This window comes from Sorghum bicolor, chromosome 2 (assembly GCF_000003195.3).
Source record: "Sorghum bicolor cultivar BTx623 chromosome 2, Sorghum_bicolor_NCBIv3, whole genome shotgun sequence".
Lineage (NCBI taxonomy): Eukaryota > Viridiplantae > Streptophyta > Magnoliopsida > Poales > Poaceae > Sorghum > Sorghum bicolor.
In genome coordinates this window covers 45951872-45970825 of record NC_012871.2, presented here as the reverse complement: position 1 = coordinate 45970825, position 18954 = coordinate 45951872, and the positions used below count along the sequence as shown (strand labels likewise).

Below are 18954 nucleotides of genomic sequence, written 5' to 3'. Positions count from 1 at the left end.
AGATCAACAAATTTTTGCCCTAGGATGGTTCTATTTGAATATGGGTTTAACCTTTTGATGTATAATTATGAAATTGGTAACCAACGTCCAGTTACCTTGTCCCTGCTCATCGAACCTGTTTTCTTTGTGGTGCCTTCGCGATTACAATAACGAAAATATTTGATCACATCAGGAACCATGATGAGATGCTAACATCACAACTTGGTATAAGTTTGAAGCTCACCTGATTACAATACTCATTAACTGTTCTCAACTTATCGGAAAAGAGAATTTTTGGTTGTATATATAATTCACAACCAGCTGTCCGGGAGGTCGATGTTCTGGAACCTAAACGACGAGTCCCTCGAGTCCTTGCTGGCGAGCCCCGGCCCGTCGAGGTCGTCTGCCGCCACGTCGAGCGGCGACGGCAGCAGGAGGACGGACGGCGGTGGCTTCTCGACGTCGGCATCCCTAGGCAGTGCCGCGGCCAGGTCACGGTCCCACATGAGGAAGTGCAGCGTGATGGGGCGGAGCGCGTGGCGGTGCAGCGACAGCTTCTGGCTCAGCGACACGGTGTCGAAGCACTTGACGTTCCCGGCGGTGGACACCATCCAGGGCAGCACCTTCTCGCCGCCGACGCGGGACAGCACCAGCAGCTTGGACGCCCTGCGCGCCGCGCGGTGCAGCTCCAGGAGCCCCGACCGCGCCGACGCCACGCCCGGCGTGCCCTCCTCCGCCACCGAGGAGACGTAGATGAACCCTTCCTCGGTGCGGCTGATGGCGAACCCCAGCCGCGTGTCGCCCTGGCGCAGGCGCAGCTCCAGCGCTGCCTCGCCCGCTGCCGGCGTGTACCACAGCCGCACGGCCCGCACCACGCCGATGTCCACGCCGTGGTAGTCCTCGAAGCCGTACAGGCTCGCATTCGCCATGCCGGCGAGGTCCGACAGCGACGCCATGTTCACGGTCGACACCGCCGTCTCACCGGAGATCTTGGTCAGCAGCGCCTCCGTCTGCACGTTCATGAACACGACGGGCACGCCGGAGGCCTGCGACGACAGCAGCCACGCGTCCGCGCGCGCCAGGGTGTCCTCCAGTGAGTTGTACCGCGTGTTGGACCCGTCCGCCGCCTTGGGCAGCAGCAGCAGGGAGAGGAAGCAGCTCGCCTCCGGCACTGGCAGCAGCTCCCTCATCTTCTTCTCCCACGGGAAGGGCTCGTACGCGTGCCCGATCTTGGCGTCGCGCAGCGCAGCCAGCAACTTGCAGTTCTTAGAACCTTAATTATAAACATATAGCATATTGATATTGATCAGGGCAAGTATTCATCGATAAGTTACAAAAAAAAAAACAGAGTCAACTACTACTTTTAGATGTAAGGTAGTGTTTCCTTTTGAATCCTGAATATTCTAACTGTTCGAGGGCATGACCATCAGCCACTTGACAAAGACTGTTGTAGAAGCCAATTAGCAACCTAGGTAGTATTTTTATATTATGCACGATAATGAAGATAGAAAACCGTGCAAAGAATCAACAGAAAAATGCAATGATGGAACAAGCCTTGGATCCAGGATCAACAAGTACAAAAATAGACAACAGGTAATCCAGCATAATAGATGTAGTCTTGGTACTTGCATTGGTACTTTGACGTTCACAATCTCAAAACAAGCTTGCAATTTGCAAGACGTTTTTCTTGTTGGTACCACTCAATCAAACTTTATATAGATACAAAAGCCAAATTCTCATCCGGTATCCTCCAATTTTTTTTTTATTGAAAGAAAAACTTTAGTAAGTGCACGAGCATCTGCATCTATATGATGGCTCAAAAAAAAAGTACTCCCTCCATAGCAACTCCAGCAGGGCCTCTACTCAAGCCCCAATAGCTAAATATGGGTGCCCAGACTAAAAACATTACTCTAGCAGGGCCCCTACTCTAGACCCCATATTTGGCTGGGCACCCATATTTCTCCCACAGACTCTATTCCTGTTGGTCCAACAAGACAGCCACCATCCTCCATCGCGTGTCCTAGCCTCAGCGTATGCTCTCTCTCTCTCTTCTCTTGTATGTGCATGACACCCTACGGTAACCGGCTCGATGCTCTAATTATGTCCGTATCCAAATAAAGAAAAAATAGGAAGAAGAAAAAGACAATGACAAGTGGGCCCTTCTGTCATTCTCTCTGAAATAGGTTTGGGGGCCTAAATTTGGGTGCTACTATTGGAGTTGAAGCAAAAAAGTTGAGCTCCAAGAAGTAGGGGGAGCACCCAAATTAAAAGTAGAGGCCTAGTTTTGGGGGCTACTGCTGGAGTTGCTCAGTGTTGAGTTTGGAAATATGAAAAACATATGAATAGATTTATCTTTAAAAATAATTTCATAAAAATATACATATATCACTTTCTAATAAATATTTTTATAGAAATACAAATTCAAAGTTATGCTTTGGAGATCATATCATTGTCCAGAATTTTTTTTTTTACCAACCTGGAGGGAGTACTGTATAAGGTTATCCGTTTGTCTTAACTTTATGTTTTAGATGGCCCGCACTGCCAAGTGTAGGAGCACATAAGGCATTTTGCCCCTCGAAGAAAGGGACTGACAAATGGATATGGGCTGCTGCTAGAGCAGTATAAGCCGCCAATTCGGTGTCATGGGTCCCGAGGTGCTGTTATCAAGCTCTAGAACCTTAAAAGGGTTGGCAGAAAGAGGACACTACCTCCTTGTTTAGACTTTCTGAGCTGAGAAAGCAGCAAGAGGGAAAGAGACTTATTTGTCATGCCCAAATTATTTCACACGGGACAATAACAACTTCATAAAAAGCGAAAGTTTGTTTCAGTCTTCTCCTGTGGTAGGCAGTAGGGATGAAAACGGTACGGATATTTTTCGACCGTATTCGAGACCGAATTCGTTTAGAGGGGTTCAGATCTGTCCGTATCCGAGTCCGAATATTCAACATCCGATACCGTATCCGTATCCGAATATTTAAATTGTATATTTATGATGTCGACATCCAATCGTATCTTATCCGATATGATTGATATTATCTGTATTTGAATCCGAATTCGATCAGAAATATGAAAACAAATATGATATCCGTCTGTATCCGATCCGTTTTCATCCTAGTAGGCAGTAAGATTTGCAAGATGTTCAGACCTCTCCCTCTCTATTACGGAAGATCAAACTGCTTCTAGCAAGAAAGATTGACAAGGTCATGCAACTTCCAAGAAGATGGCCCTAGCTCCCTTTGGTTTCTTCTGAACTAGATACAGAAATGACAGATGTTACGTACCATAGTATATATAATCCCAACTCCTTATCGTGAGTACATGACCAATTTATGATTAAAGAAAGGCATTAATATTATATAAGTTTAAGAGCCTTGGAAGTTCCAGCATCCAACAAGGCCATGACAACCCAATGGCGAGCAAAAGGTTGTTGCGTTGCCTAACTTAAAAAATAGAAGTGACAACTGTATATTTGTTGCATTCAACTTGTGCAATTTACAGTTGAAGTGTTGAACTCCTGATTTTTCAAATTGAATGCCGAATCTTTCTCAAATGCGGCGATTCAGATTCAGTTGTGAGAATGAGAACGAAATTACTCTCTCTCTCTCTCTCTCTCCGTACCAAATTTTCGCGGACATCCGGGCTTTTGTCAGTTAGTATTACACAATGTCACTGTCTTAGTTCTAGGCTTGCCAAATCCCCCAAACAGCGACTGAAGATAGATTAAGATTAGAAGAAGTGCAGAATTCAACAAAGCAGCCCATCATGTCATGTGCTTAGCTAATATACGCCTAAAAGATTCGCTAAATTTCGCTGAAAAAAGAAGAACCCAGATGCGATCAACCGAGGAAATTTCGTTGAAAACAAGGAATATCGGAATCACGCGCGTCTCACCGTCGAGCTCGAAGCTCTCGCGACTGGACCGGTCGCCGTCGCCGCCACGGCGGCCGGCGCGCCCCCCTGACGGCGTGCGGCCGCTGCTCGCCGCCGAAGACGACGACCGGCTCAGCTGGTCCGCCTCGTCCCCGCTACTCGCCGAGGCGGAGTCCCCACGCTTGAAGGCCGACCTGAGCAGCCTGTGCATCTTGCCCCCGCCCTTGGCCGGCGGCGGCGCCGGGTCGGCTTGGAGCTCGAGCGGCGCCAGCGACGGCGGCTCCGGATGGTCGCTCGGCATGAGCAGAGCTCGACGAGAGGTTGCGGCTGCCGGTTGTGCGTGGGAAATGGAGGGAAGACGGACGGGGACACGAGAGCAGAGAGAGGCGATGCACTGGTGGTTTATACAGAAGAAAATGGAAACAAGGGAAGCCCAGCTGGGCTGTGTTTCAGTTTTGTGTTAAAATATAATAAAATGGTCCTACTTTAGGCCTTGTTTAGTTCCAAAATTTTTGATAAAATAAACACCGTAATATTTTTGTTTGTATTTGACAAATATTTTCTAATGATGTATTATCTAGGCTCAAAAGATTGGTCTCGCAAATTAAATTACAGGCAAAATGTACAATTAGTTATTTTTTTATCTTTATTTAATGCCACAAGATTCGATATAACAGAGAATCTAAAAAAAATTTGCAAAATTTTTTAGAACTAAACAAGCCTCAATGGTGGGAAGTTCGCCATGGTATTTTCATTAGTTTATTATTATTTCCTCCACTTACAAATATACGCTGTTTTAGATTCTTGTTGGTCAAAGTTTTCTTTCAACTTGGACAATCAATATCTCTTCATCGTATTTCATTACCTTGGTTTAAAGTGAAGTTTTATGGTAAAAGTTTTCTTATTGTTGACATTTCATTACCTTAGTACAGAAAAACAGGAATAGGACCGTTCTATCTCCTATATCAAAGAACCAGACACACATCCTTAACAGTGAACTGAACCAGCTAAGCCCCTCAGCTTATTTGTGGGGTCACTTTACTGCTCCTCTTCATGAAATGTGCGCTGGGGTGCATTCGAAAAAAAAACTGCTAGTTTTCCCTGGTCCTGATTGACGACTACATCAAGTATGGTCCGTTGTATTCTTTTTCTTTCCAATGGAACTTCTGTTTCTCAACAAGAAATCCAAGTGCTGTCAGTTTTCATGGAATGTCTGATCACTTTTAATCGGTTTGTGCTCATGCATGTGTATCTCCTTGCAAATTCGTTCTTGGCTTCTTCTAGGCATGGCATACAGCGATTCTTTTTGTCCGGGGTAGATCTCAAAACTCTAGAGTCACAAGTCGCAGCCACGTATAGGACCTGTTGGGTGGGCCTTCTGTCATAGATGTCGTTTAGGACAATGACACGATCTCCAAAACACAACTCTGACCTTTTATTTTTATAAAAACATTTAATATATATATATATATATATACTTTATGAAAGTATTTTTCAAGATAAATTTATTCATATAATTTTCACATTTGCAATGGTTTATATTCTCAATGTTTGACCCAAACCTTGCCTAAAACGACATCTAAATCCTATATGGAGGGAGTACAAGTTAGTGCGATGATAACTTTATTAGTTCCAAGTGGTCCCATATTGGAATATAATTCTTTTGTAAAATAAATTAACCAGAAATTTGTAGCCCAATTACTTAGGTATTTAAGTGGCCATTACCGACTTCTTTCGCTGTAGAAATAAATACCTCATTCGATTCAAACATGCATATGACATTTAGGATATGATATGTTCTATAAGCTGACTCATCGTACTGATATATAACTGCTTAATATAATAAAAGAAATTCTAATAAACAAAAACTAAACGCTGCACATTGCGATTTTTAGGATGTTTAGCAACGTCTTTATTTCTTACATAGACATTATTTGTAGTACATTGATAGCGCAGTGGGAAAAAAAAGTTTTGACAATGAACATGTATTTTGAATCAGAATAAGTAATTGTTTTGTTTTAACCCTACTATACTAGTAATCAATGCACTTTATCCTATGAATAAACATGATTTGGTATGAAATTCACATCTCAAACTGAGGCATCAGGGACTATCAGCATCAGGGCATTTTGGTCTAGGTGAAATTCTTGGAGAATGATAGTATCAAGTTTAAGAAAGCTCAGTTTAAAGAGGGACCAGAAGCATGTAGGGACTCTTTATCATTAACATTCCAAGAGTTCCTTCTGTTCAGAATCCCCTGCGTTGCTACGAAATTGCACGCCAACCTTGGAATCTCCAAAAGACACTAATTACTAGGGTCAACCGACCGATCAACACACCACACCTATCGTGAAATATGGTCCAAATCTGCTGTCTAGCTTAGACGACTTCCAAGAACATACTGATCACTTACTTTGACCATCCAAATTGTGCCGATAACATTCCATTTCTTTGCAGTTATATATATTCGATAAAATTTTCGAATTCGGAGGATCAACCCAAGTTGTTTCAACAAATCAATAATTAAATCACGGTATGCAGGATCATATGTCAACTGGAGTATTTGCTATGTGTAATGAACAGAAAAAAGAAGGATCAAACCTAATTAATAAGCAATTTCACACAAGATGGTCTTAAGTATTACTTCCATTCAAACTGATAAGTTACCTTTATCAGTCGGACTTGTAGGAGACGACGAGCCCTTCAGCTTAGGAACACTCTTGGATCGCTTCATCCTCCAATCCATGCAGACGAATTGCTCTCTTGCCTTCTTGGCCTTGGAGTACACAACCTAATCGCTGGTTTGGCTTCCTTGCAGTACCTAGCTTAGATGCATCTGGTTTTACAAACAAGGAAGGGTGGTCATGCAGAGCTAGAGCCAAGGTTCCTTGTCTCAGCGACGATCTTAATTAGTATGCCTTTGTATATACCAAGAAGCTTCCAATGACCAAGAGCAAAATCCCATTAATTCCAATGCAACTCGTTTGTCTGAAGATGAGATCTTGCTTCTACATTGTTCTGGCTTCCTGAAACAAATGCACTGGAATGATGGCGACTCAATCGATAAGATAAACCAGAATTATTTTTTTATTTGCTGCCTTCACAGGCCATAGTTGACTAAAACCCAGTAACTTACCACAAGGTTGATGGAGACAGGAGCAGGGTTTACAAGGACAAGTTGAGTTTCTGAGAAACTTACAATTATGCTTTCCAATCCGCGTCTTTTTCAGAGTCAGATCACAAATCAGATAATTGTAGACAAATAAGTACATATTATTGGCAATCCAATCATACATACTACAGTATTTGCCAAACCAAACAAACCACATATTTGGCCATCTGCATATCTTGCAGTCCAAAACTGCTAGACCGTAGACTCCTAGTCGTTGGTGGAGTCTTCAAGACCTACCAGTGGGCAGTGGCATGTTCTTGAAAAGAATGCGATAGCAATACAAATTGTAACCCTCGTCGATTGTAGCGCAACTTGTGGCAACTGGAGATTCCACTTTATTGGCTGGATCCTCCATGGCACCAAGATTCACTTTTCGAACATCATGGATACCCATCATAGAACACGTACAACCTCTAGAACGCAATGCAAGTAGGTATGTTTCTATGGAAGAGATGTAGCAAAAGAAAAATGCATTGTTTTCTAATGTCAAAAATTGTGGTCTCCAACGACGGATGAATACATTTTCAGGACCAACCAGTGATAGATCCTTAAGATGAAGGCAACATGTCACAAAGTGGCCCTAGTTTGCTGTGCACCTTCTGCTAGTGGAACGTTTACAACTAGGTCAGCTACATGAGTTGTTAATATACATGATTAAATTAATTGTTTCAGCTTGTGTAGTAGCTTCACATTATGTGGTGGTAATACGCTGTATCAGGCGGTATCCTTAGTCTTTTACGAGTTGCAAATGCTTAGCACCAGTATAAAATTGTGAGACCAGAATTTTTTAAAAAAAACTCGACCTGCGGGGGACCAGAATTTAATACTACTGTTATAGAAGGCAAAGCCAATAACAGGTATGGACTATGGAGCTAGCAAAACTTCCACTTGGATTTGCCCTGGAAAGTGCAGCTAGATGCAAGATCCCTCATGGAATACTGGAACTTAGAATATGGTGTTTGTGTTCCTTTAAAAACATTCAGGTGAAGTAATTTCAATATTGCCGAAGTGTAAGGATCCTTGCATTGGTAGCCTAGACGGAGGTGAATAGGCGTAAACTTGAAACTCAAAACTCAAGTTGCAGAAGTTAAATGTCTGTCGGTATCACCGACAGTTTGGGCCGGTACTACTGGTGTAAGACAGCCGGTACTACCGACCTCCTAAGAGAGCTACAAAATTAGAGTATAATGAGTTTTGATTTCAGATCTGGGAGTTACCCCACTCTCCTAGATGTAGTTGAGGATGATGTTGAAGTTCCCTTGACTCGGTTCTTCTCCAAAACGTAGATCGGCCCTTGTTCACCTATGAGAAGGGGTAGATAGGAAGAACACGAAGAACACAAGAACAAGGATAGTCGATGCTACCTCCACAGCAAGACAAGATATTTTTTCTGAGGTTCGGCAATCCCCACTAAGGAGTTCCTACGTCCTCGTTGTTGAGGTGACCACGAAGGTCCGACCACTTAGGCCTCCTCCCTCAAGCAACCACGAAGGTTAGCTAGAGATTTCCACTAAGAATCAAAGGGTAATACAAACACTTCGGGGTGCCCTCACAAATGAAACAACACGGGCAACCACGAAGAACGCCTAGCCGGCTAGAGTTCCAAGAACCCAAGAGTAACAAATGCAAACCAACCGGCAAGACGAAGAAACCAAGTGCTCAAGTCACGAATCGAAGCTCCCAACTCTCTAATTTCACTTCTCTAGCTCGAATCTCTCAAGGATTGAAGCCTAGTGTTGATATTTGGGAACGCAATAAGGAATTGATCCGTAAGCACACGGATATCGGTGAGCACTTCACCCGAGAGGTTATCCAGAGTATCGTATTTATTTTTTTACCACTAGGAGAAAGAGTGCATCTGACTAACCCAGTCTATTACTACTAACCTTTAGGCTACAAAGAATCTTTCTCGATGTGAAGGATATATAGAGAAGACTATAACCGTAGTCTCTTTCTAACCTTGGTAAGGATGATCTACTATTCTATTGGGGAAGCTTACGGAATCTAGATACCATAGAGGATGTTCAACCCGCACCTATAAACCCTATCCTTCCTGCTAACGAGATATGGTCTGCAAAGGTAACTCGGAATTGTCACGTTCCTCGCTACTACCACGGTCCAGCTAGTCAGGGGATATCTATGAGTATCCTAGCCCAAACACCACGTTTACGCTAGAGATGATTACTCTAAACTCTACGCGAAGAGATCAAAGTAAACTCATAAACCAAAGAACAATAAAACAATAACTTACTAGAATTTAGAAGTCGAAATACTGAAGAATCCTAGGAGCAAGCCTCAGGTTAGAAGACTTGATCCCGTAGGTACAACCTCGGAGTAGACACCGACAGGCCGGGCTTTCTTCGATCTACACCTCCACTCTATCTCTCTCAATCTAGTAGAAACTAGAAGATCTAATTCTACTCACATTGGTTGCTAAGCCCTAAGTCTATTTAGAGGAGAGGTATTCCTTCGAGGGCTCCTCGATACTCTATGATGAACTTCTGTCTCCTCCAGGGGCCACGGGGTCTGCTTATATAGTCCCCTCAGGTAAACGTGGGCCGTCGGATCAAACTGACATTGATTGAATGGTTATCCTTGATCCTTTAGGTCGGTGGAGCGTGACCCGCGAGTTTGGACGTGATTGGGCAGAACTCTTGGGTGGGCGCCCTAGGGGGGAGGGCGGGCGCCCTGCCCCCGGGCCCGATTGCCTTCCCGTTCGTTCCCGTGGCTTCTGGAGTCTTCTAGATGGTAGAAAATTACGCGGTGCGTTAATATCTCTATGTAATCCCGACATGTGGGCCTTTCTTCCTTATTTCCTAATAACCCCCTGCAGAAACAGATAAACAACAAAACTCGTGGAATTCTGTCAGATCAAACCCTAATTCTAGGTGTTGTTTGCATATTAGTCCTTTCTCTTGTTTATTTGATAATTAAAATTGATACTTAAGAACCGTCAACACCTAGGAGCAAAGAGGGAGAGAGAGAGTGGGTCAGTCAAAGCTTGGAGACTATTTTCTTAGATGTGGATTCGAAGGAATAGAAGAGCCAACGGTCAGAAATGAGGGAAGAGCTATTTATACATAGGTCTTGAACAACTGCCGGTACTACCGGGGCAACCACCGGTACCACCGGCTACCTCAGATCTAACGGTAAGAAGTCTCTAGGATTTGCGAGAAATAAGCCTACCGGTACCACCGGGCTTTTGTCGGCACTACCGACCATTGCCGGTACCACCGGTGGAAGGCCGGTACCACCGGCAGTTCAAATCTCCGCAACCAAAGTCAGCGCAGATTTGGCCTGCCGGTACTACCGGCGTTTCACCGGTACTACTGGTACTGGCCGGTACCACCGGTCCGAGCCCGGTACTACCGGTAGTTCATTTTCTCGCAAAACTCAAGAGAAAGGCTGGCACTGCCGGTACCACCGGCCCTGAGGGCCGGTACTACCGGCTCACCTTGGTAGAGAAGAAATTTTCCTAAGTGTCTGTGAGTGCAAGCGTGTCTCTCAAGCGCATTGAATAAATTGACTTGAGCACCTCTATCCTCATCTTACCAACTTAATTTGCATCCCTCTTGATAGTGCGGCGTTTCCTAAAACTCAACAAAAGATAAAAGCTTTGTAGCCACTTGAGTCGAAACGCCATTCATCTATTGAAAACTTGGGGTGCTAAAATTCACCGAATGTTTTCGATCAACTCCATCAATGGACCAACACATTTGGTAAATTGGGCTTTTTGCATCTCACATCTCATGTGTTATCCTCATTCTTATTTTACCTGATTGTCATCTCAACAAATCTCATTAGTCCTCTAATTATGTGATCATTAGCACCAAAACCCATTAGGGCTTGATTGCACTTACACTCTCCCCTTTTTTGATGATTGATGACAACACAACTAGAGCTTACAAAAATATTCAAAGATAACTGAGATTTTGAAGTCATGGGTGTAGAGACTCCCCCTAAATATGTGAATGGAGAATTGAATTCTCAAAATGGCATAAGAGGCCAAAATTCACGTTTTACATATAAAGTTAAGTGATGGGGCTCCCCCTACATCCATGCTTCTGTGGGGTGCTCCACATAGTGTCACAAGAATATATGTGATGCGTATGACAAGTATGCACACAATCATTCAAGGCAAGCAAAAAAAATTGTACCCTCCTCTCATTCTCCCCCTTTGGCAACAAGCACCAAAAAGTGAGAAAGGAAGAAAGAGGGATACAACACACTTAACATGTTATGGTCAGCAACAGATGAACAAGAACAAGTAATGACCATAAAATGCAAGTTTTGTTGTGATAAAGCATTTTGAAGCATAAAAGAGCCTTTTTGCAAACCTTTTGCCTAGATACTAGTTGATCAATCAAAGGTGTGCTAAATTTCAAACCACATTACGAGAATCAAGTATATTTAGCTCACTACGCAAAGCACAAAACCTTGCCTCGTCAAGAGGCTTAGTGAAGATATCGGCTAGTTGCTTTTCTGTGCTCACATGGCGATTTTCAATATCTCCTTTGGCTTCGTAGTCTCTCAAGAAGTGATGTCGGACGTCTATGTGCTTAGTTCTTGAATGGCTTACGGGACTGTTTGCAAGCTTTATGGCACTTTCATTGTCACACAATAATCGGATTTTGGTAAAACGACATCCAAAATCACGAAGGGTTTGCCTCATCCAAAGTAGTTGAGCACAACATGCACTGGCTGCAACATACTCGGCCTCGGCGGTGGAAAGGGCTACACAATTTTGCTTTTTAGAACTCCAAGACACTAGGGACCGTCCAAGGAATTGACATGTCCCCGAAGTGCTTTTTCGATCCACTTTGCAACCGGCATAATCAGAGTCCGAATACCCAAGTAGATCAAACTTAGAGCCCTTAGGATACCACAAGCCAAGGTTAGGAATGTGTACTAAATATCTCAAGATTCTCTTAACAGCTACTAAGTGGCACTCTTTTGGGTTAGCTTGAAATCTAGCACACATGCACACACTAAGCATAATATCAGGCCTAGATGCACACAAACAGAGTAGAGAGCCGATCATGGAGCGATATACCTTTTGGTCGATGGCTTTCCCTTCCTCATTAAGATCAAGATGTCCATTGGTTGGCATGGAAGTTTTTATGGGCTTTGGATTCGCCATGTCAAACTTCTTTAGCATATCATGGGTGTACTTAGTTTGGCTAATGAAAGTTCCATCCTTTAATTGCTTGATTTGAAAACCAAGAAAGAACTTCAATTCACCCATCATAGACCTCTCAAATCTCTTGGTCATGATCCTACTAAATTCCTCACAAAACTCTTGGTTAGTACTACAAAATATTATGTCATCGACATATATTTGGCACACAAATATATCTTTATTGACTTTGCGAGTGAAAAGGGTAGGATAAGCTTTGCCTATTTCAAAGCCTTGTTTGAGCAAGAATTCCTTAAGGCATTCATACCATGCTCTTGGTGCTTGCTTAAGCCCATAGAGCGCCGGAGTTTGTAGACGTGGTTGGGGAACATGGGATCTTCAAAACCCGGTGGTTGCTCAACATAGACAAGCTCTTGGATAGGGCCATTGAGAAATTCACTTTTGACATCCATTTGATATAGCTTGAAGTCATGATGGGCAGCAAAGGCTAAAAGCATTCGGATTGCCTCAAGCCTTGCCACTGGTGCATATGTTTCTTCAAAGTCCAAGCCCTCTACTTGAGTGTAGCCTTGAGCAACCAATCTTGCTTTGTTCCTAGTCACCACTCCATTTTCATCCTGCTTGTTGCGGAAGACCCACTTGGTGCCAATCACGTTCGTCTTGGGTCTTTCCACCAATGTCCAAACTTGATTTCTTTCAAAGTTATTCAACTCTTCTTGCATGGCCATCACCCAATCCTCATCTTCAAGAGCCTTTTCAACCTTGACTGGTTCCATAGGAGAAAGAAAAGAGTAATATTGACAAAAATTTGCTAAATGAGAACGTGTCAATACCCCCTTTCGAAGACTCCCAAGGTGTTGTCGACGGGGTGATCTCGTTGAATGATTTGCTTGAGTCTTGGATGCTCGATGGCCTCTTGATCACTTTCTAGATCTTCAGCTTCTTCTTCTTCTTCAAATATGGGTTGTAGGTTTTGTCCTCGAATTTGAGTTGGACTTGCTGCTGTTGTTGAAAGGGTGCGGCATTACCACTCTTAGGTGTGGCACAACTGTTCTGTTGTGCTGCAGCAGGGGTTTGCTCCCCCTCAATATCAGGTACATCAGCGGAAACTTGTTCACCAGCAGCTTGGGAAACCACCACATCAGTGACTTCATCTTCTTATGGCCTAATATCGCCAATAGCCAATTGTTTGATTGCATCACAAGGTGGATCCTCCTTTCCTACAACACTTGAATCAACTTGCTCTACTTGAGAGCCATTAGATTCATCAAATGTCACATCTACCGCTATTTCAACTCTCCTAGAGGTTTTGTCGAAAACACGATAGGCATGCTCATTTGATCCATAACCAAGAAGAAAACCTTCATCAACTTTAGGTGCAAACTTAGATGTTTTGGGTTTCTTATTAAGTATGAAACACTTACACCCAAACACTCTAAAGTAAGACACCTTTGGTTTGTTGCCGGTTAGAAGCTCATATGAAGTTTTCTTCAATTTCTTGTGTAGGTAGAGGCGATTGATGGCATGGCAAGCGGTGTTGACGGCGTCACACCAAAACAAATCTGAAGTCTTGTACTCATCTAGCATTGTCCTTGCCATATCAATGAGTGTTCGGTTCTTTCTCTCTACTACACCATTTTGTTGAGGGGTGTATGGACTTGAGAACTCATGCTTGATGCCCTCTTCATCAAGGAACTCCTCAACTTGAGTGTTCTTGAATTCGGTCCATTATCACTTCTCATCTTCTTGATGGGGAGACCAAACTCCTTTTGAGATCTTCTAACAAATGTCTTCACTTTGTCCCTAACTTGACACTTATCAAACAAGAAAAATACCCAAGTGAAACGGGAATAGTCATCAACAATAACAAGACCATATTTGTTACCCCCGATACTTAGGTAGGCGACCGGTCCAAAGAGATCCATGTGGATGAGCTCCAATGGTTGTGTGGTGGTCATGATGCTCTTTGGTGGGTGAGGTACGCCAACTTGCTTTTCGACTTGACAGGCTCTACATATCCTATCTTTCTCAAAGTGAACATTTGTTAGTCCAAGAATGTGTTCATCCTTTTGAAGTTTGGCCAAGTTCCTCATCCCAACATGGGCTAGTCGGCGATGCCAAAGCCAACCCATGCTAGATTTTGCCACTAAACAGGTCTCAAGATTAGCTTTACTTTTGTTGAAATCAACTAGGCAAAGCTTATTCTTTAAACGACCCATAAAGATAATAGAGGAATCCTCCCTTATAAAGACTTCCACACCCTTATCCGTAAAGAGACAATTGTAACCTATCTCACACAATTGAGAAACGGATAACAAATTGTAGCTCAACGAATCAACATGCAAAACGTTTGTAATTGAATGCTCAAGGGTTATAGCAACTTTACCGAGACCAAGCACATCCCCCTTAGAATTGTCTCCAAAGACAATATTCTCATTTGAGTCCACCTTTGGGGTATATGATTGGAACATACTCCATTCTCCAGTCATATGATTTGTACATCCACTATCAAGCACCCAACTTGATCCACCGGAGGAGTATGCCTACAAAACAAGTTTAGTTGCTAGATTTAGGTCCCCAAATAGACTTGGGGCCTTGCATGTTAGTCACAAGTATCTTAGGAACCCAAATGGAAGTATTCTTGTAGACATTGGTCTCCTTGCCAACATACTTAGCAACAACTTCACCACGGTTGTTACTTTTCAACACAAAGCATGATGACAAGCTTTGTTGAGGTGCATGAACCTTTGGTTGATAAGCATACTTGTTTGGAGTTCCCCATATTAATTCCTTTGGCTTTTGGGAAATCTTCTTTTCCTTGTATGTCACTTTCTTTCCGGGCTTAGTTTGATTAGGAACAAAATTGGTAGCCTTCCCATTTTTGCGGTGCGTCACATTACCGCCCTTCATCATGGTATTGCCACTATGTGGCACTACCACTCGGGGACGTTGTGTAACACCCTAAAAATTGTTTTCTTGGAAATAGAGCTAAAATGATTTTATTATAATTTTTTTTGTGCTTATGAAACATAGAAAATAATATTCTTCATCAAAATAAAATTTATCATAGGGTATAGCAACATTGTTGTGCATACATGCTGATACATATGTTCTATGTGATGTTTGTTTGTTGCTTCTTTGTATGTGGAGAGTGAGCAAAGTCTTTAAAATGCGTTTTGTAGGTCGATCTTCCTTATCTGACATGTCTTTTATATTCTTCTATAATCAAATTCCTTGTCTCTCAGCTCCAGATTTCGTTCAGAGTCTCTCAAAATCTTTTCTTTCAAACCTAAGTCACTCGTTTGAGTTTCTGGTCCATCAAGCAATCTCTACAAATTAATTATTTTCGAAAATAATAAACCCTAGCTCGACTCTAACTTAGTCCAAACCCTCGTGTATATATATGTATCTTTTTGGCGCATCTAGAAATCATATGTGAACCTACAGCCGCCGGCTGCCCTACACCCGTCCTCACGCAACCCATACGGCCGTGCTGTTGCCGCCGCCCCGTACACCGGCAAGTTCCGAACTTCCTGTCCTTTGCCACCGCTAAAGTCTCCGATTTCTTCTGTGCCATCGCAACTCTGATGTCCCGTTTGCCGTGTCTGTCCATGGCCAAGTTGATTACAGGTTCTGATCCGTTCCGTTGGTTTGGTTAAAGTTGCTGCACACGCGTCCAAGTGTTCACGACCGGGGCGGAGTCGATTTCCATCGTGAGTGCACGAGTTCCATCTACAAAAGGCTGCTCCGTTCTCAGGCCGCGCTGCTATATGGAGGTGGAAATTTGGTTGCTGGTTGCTGCTGCCTGCTGTTCGATCTATCGGCTATCACGCGACTGCAATGTATCTGCAGAAGTTGTCATCCATCGAGTTCCAGGGTGCTGCAGGTTATTTTACGTAAATCTAAATTGCCACCGTTCCTTGCTTTCTTGCTATGATCTGCGCCAACTCTGTAGTTGTTAGCTTGATGATGTCGTGATGGCATTATGATGATGTCATTTGAGTTTTGTGGCTGTTTTTCTTTACGAAAATAAATCAAGAAATACAAAGAAAATACACTTACTTGTTTAGGTCATATTTTCTTCGTTTTAACTCCGTTTATGTCCATTCAAATTTCGTTAGATTTATATTTACGAGCTCTACATGTTAGGAGTATTATTTCTCAGTTTTGAAACTTTTAATTTTGCAGCAGCATTTAATTAATTATTTATCTATAGGAAATCTTGGAAAAATCATAACTTCTCCGTTTTAATTCTGATTTTCGTGATCTTTACGTTTATGTGATCGTAGCGCTGCGTAGAATATTTTGATAAACTTTTATATTTGTTTTACCACTGTTGGTGTATTGTTCTAATTATAGCTTGTTTGCTTCGTGTGTGATTGTCTACATTGGAATGCGTGTTGTTGAGTGATGATCGAGTTTAGTCGGTGAGCTTTGCGTTGGTGATCAAGGCCAAGCTTTTGACGACCAGCAGCAGGCTCAGGAGAGCTTTGATCAAGGCAAGTATAACTTGGGATCATCCTTGTTACCTATACACAATTAATACAACATTTGTCATATGCATGTGTCCACCTTGATGACCTTAGCAAAATTATAGATGATTGTTATCCTGAATTCCTTGTGACCTATTTGGATATGCATTTGGGTAGTTCTTGCTAGTGCTTGAATATAATCCATGATCATGTAACATGAATGTTGGGATATACAATAAACAATAAAATAAGCTTTCTAGCAACTTGAACATAAAGGGTGGAAAGAACTCTGGCTTTTGACAGATTGATCTTGACCCTCCATAAGGACTTATCCCTTGGCAAAAGCTGGGACAACTCGTACAACCATGAGGGCTATATGGCTCTGGCTTTAGTCAAGTATGAGTAAGCTTTTCTAGCTTGTTACAGGTTACCCGAAAGGGCGGAGGGGCTGAACCGTTTTGGGTATAGTGCGAGCCCCTGTCCCTATGTGTATAGGCTGCGCGTCATTGTGCCATTCGGAAGGGGGGTATCTATATCTGCGCGCAAAGGAAACCTTGCGGCCCTAACTTGTTAGACGAACCTTTGAAAGACTTCATAGTGAACCCTGCCGGCTTTCCTTGGAAGTGAGCTAAGAGGTCGACGGGCCTCGGGCGAAAGGGTAAATCATGACTCATGGGTAAAGATGTACAACCTCTGCAGTGGTATACTAGCCGTGCCCACGGATACGGGCGGCCCGGAAAACTGACGGAATAGATGGACACTGATGAACATGATTAATGATAATAAATGATGGTTTATTATGTTGTTTATATGTGTTATTCTTAATTCTTGTATACATTGATCATGTGGTTATGGGATTTACTATGCTACCTTGACATTTGCTATCCAATGATAAATATGCTATCTACATATAAAAGCTAAATGCAGTCAAACCAGTATCAGCTTATTGAGCCTCATGAACCCCTGGTTATACTTGTTGAGTACGATATGTGCTCACTCTTGCAATTTCCCCCACCCTTCAGGAGATGTTTTAGGCTTGTGATCAACCAGTCAGTTGGATCCTGTAGAGTGGAGTTAATACCCGAAGTTGGAGTTATCTTCCGTTGTTTGCTGCTTAAGGTTATCTCTTTTATACTATGTACGTTATATTTATGCATTGTCTTTTGATATTACCCCTTATTTGTAGCTATATGTGAGATTTGACTTCTAAAACTCACAAATGGTGCATATCTGGTTTTGTCCTTAAAATCGGGTATTACAAAGTGGTATCAAAGCAATGTTGACTGTAGGACGCAAGCCTAGTTAGAAATTGGTCGTCTTAAGGTTTTTAAATTGTCATAAAATCCTTGCTCTATAAACCTTGGTATTTTCATCCATACTATATCTCTATCCTTGCTATTTGTCTCTACCTTGTTGCTTATTTTAAAAGTACTTGTTCTCATCTTCACTCCATGATTGATATGCTTTTAGAACCTTTTCTTACCATCTTCTTGCGTCTTTCAAATATAAGTTTTAGGATCTCTACCCTTACTATGAAGAGAACGGTAGTATCGCTAGTTGAGTGAAGTGTGAACCTTCAATGCTTAGTTGGTTTGTTATTATGCTTATGCTTGATTTGGATCTTTGTAATGAGTGCAATGATCTTGTGGAATTTCCTCACAAATTCATTAGTTCATAGGCCTAAGGCATAAGGATGAATGAAATAAGTAGTTGGGTTAGGATATCTCTTGTTTCTGCCCTTTGCTGATTTCTAGAGCAGTCTACAATAATTCTGGTGTATCTCAAGTTCTGATCATGCAAAGTTTGTCAACTTTTTCTGGGAACAACTAGACTTCAAGATCTTTCTCTGACCGCAAGAATCACCCTCATAGCTATTATGGTTCGGAAGTTACAAAAATCACAAGATGATACATATGTGCTGTCAAGAAATCTGGACCAGTTTCGGGTACTTGCTGTTTGAGACAAATATGACTATAGAATTTGGAAAAGTGTTCTATAGAAAAGTTATAGACAATTTTCTAAGATTTCCAACAGTATAAGCTGGAACTTATTCGGATAAGTAGAACCTGAGGTATGACATTTACAATTGGATGTTTCTGTTCTGTTTCAAAATCTGGACAGACCTGATAATTCTCATTTTCAGCTAAATTAACTTCAAAATCTGGGAAAAAGTTGTATACGAAAGTTGTAGAGGATTTCCTAAGCTTTTCAAAAATATAAGGATCATCTCCAGATGAGTTGAGTAGCTTGATATATAACTTCTAGAAGTTACTGCACCTTTGCTGAGACATTGTCAGGATGGATATTATGTTTGGTTGTTTTAT

The 18954-nt window shown here is 42.4% G+C and overlaps 1 protein-coding gene across 2 annotated transcripts; it reads right to left on the bottom strand.

The window, feature by feature from the left end:
- LOC8063475 lies at window positions 140-6782 on the bottom strand. Of its 2 annotated transcripts, none has more exons than XM_021454503.1 (2): window positions 6517-6782; window positions 140-1252 (listed from the first exon to the last, which is right to left on the bottom strand). In XM_021454503.1, the coding sequence occupies exons 1-2, from the start codon at window positions 6593-6595 to the stop codon at window positions 291-293; spliced, it is 1041 nt and encodes a 346-aa protein (XP_021310178.1). In that variant the 5' UTR covers window positions 6596-6782; the 3' UTR covers window positions 140-290. The 2 variants fall into 2 exon arrangements, with proteins under 2 accessions (XP_021310178.1, XP_021310179.1); XM_021454504.1 differs by lacking the exon at window positions 6517-6782 and adding an exon at window positions 3871-4271.

What these genes read in the sequence shown, in the direction of transcription:
- LOC8063475 (XM_021454504.1), bottom strand. Translation starts at nt 4,150, where the DNA reads ATGCCGAGCGACCATCCGGAGCCGCCGTCGCTGGCGCCGCTCGAGCTC. An exon ending in CGAGAGCTTCGAGCTCGACG is followed by an intron (nt 1,253 to 3,870) that starts GTGAGACGCGCG and finishes TTTATAATTAAG; the next exon opens with GTTCTAAGAACTGCAAGTTG.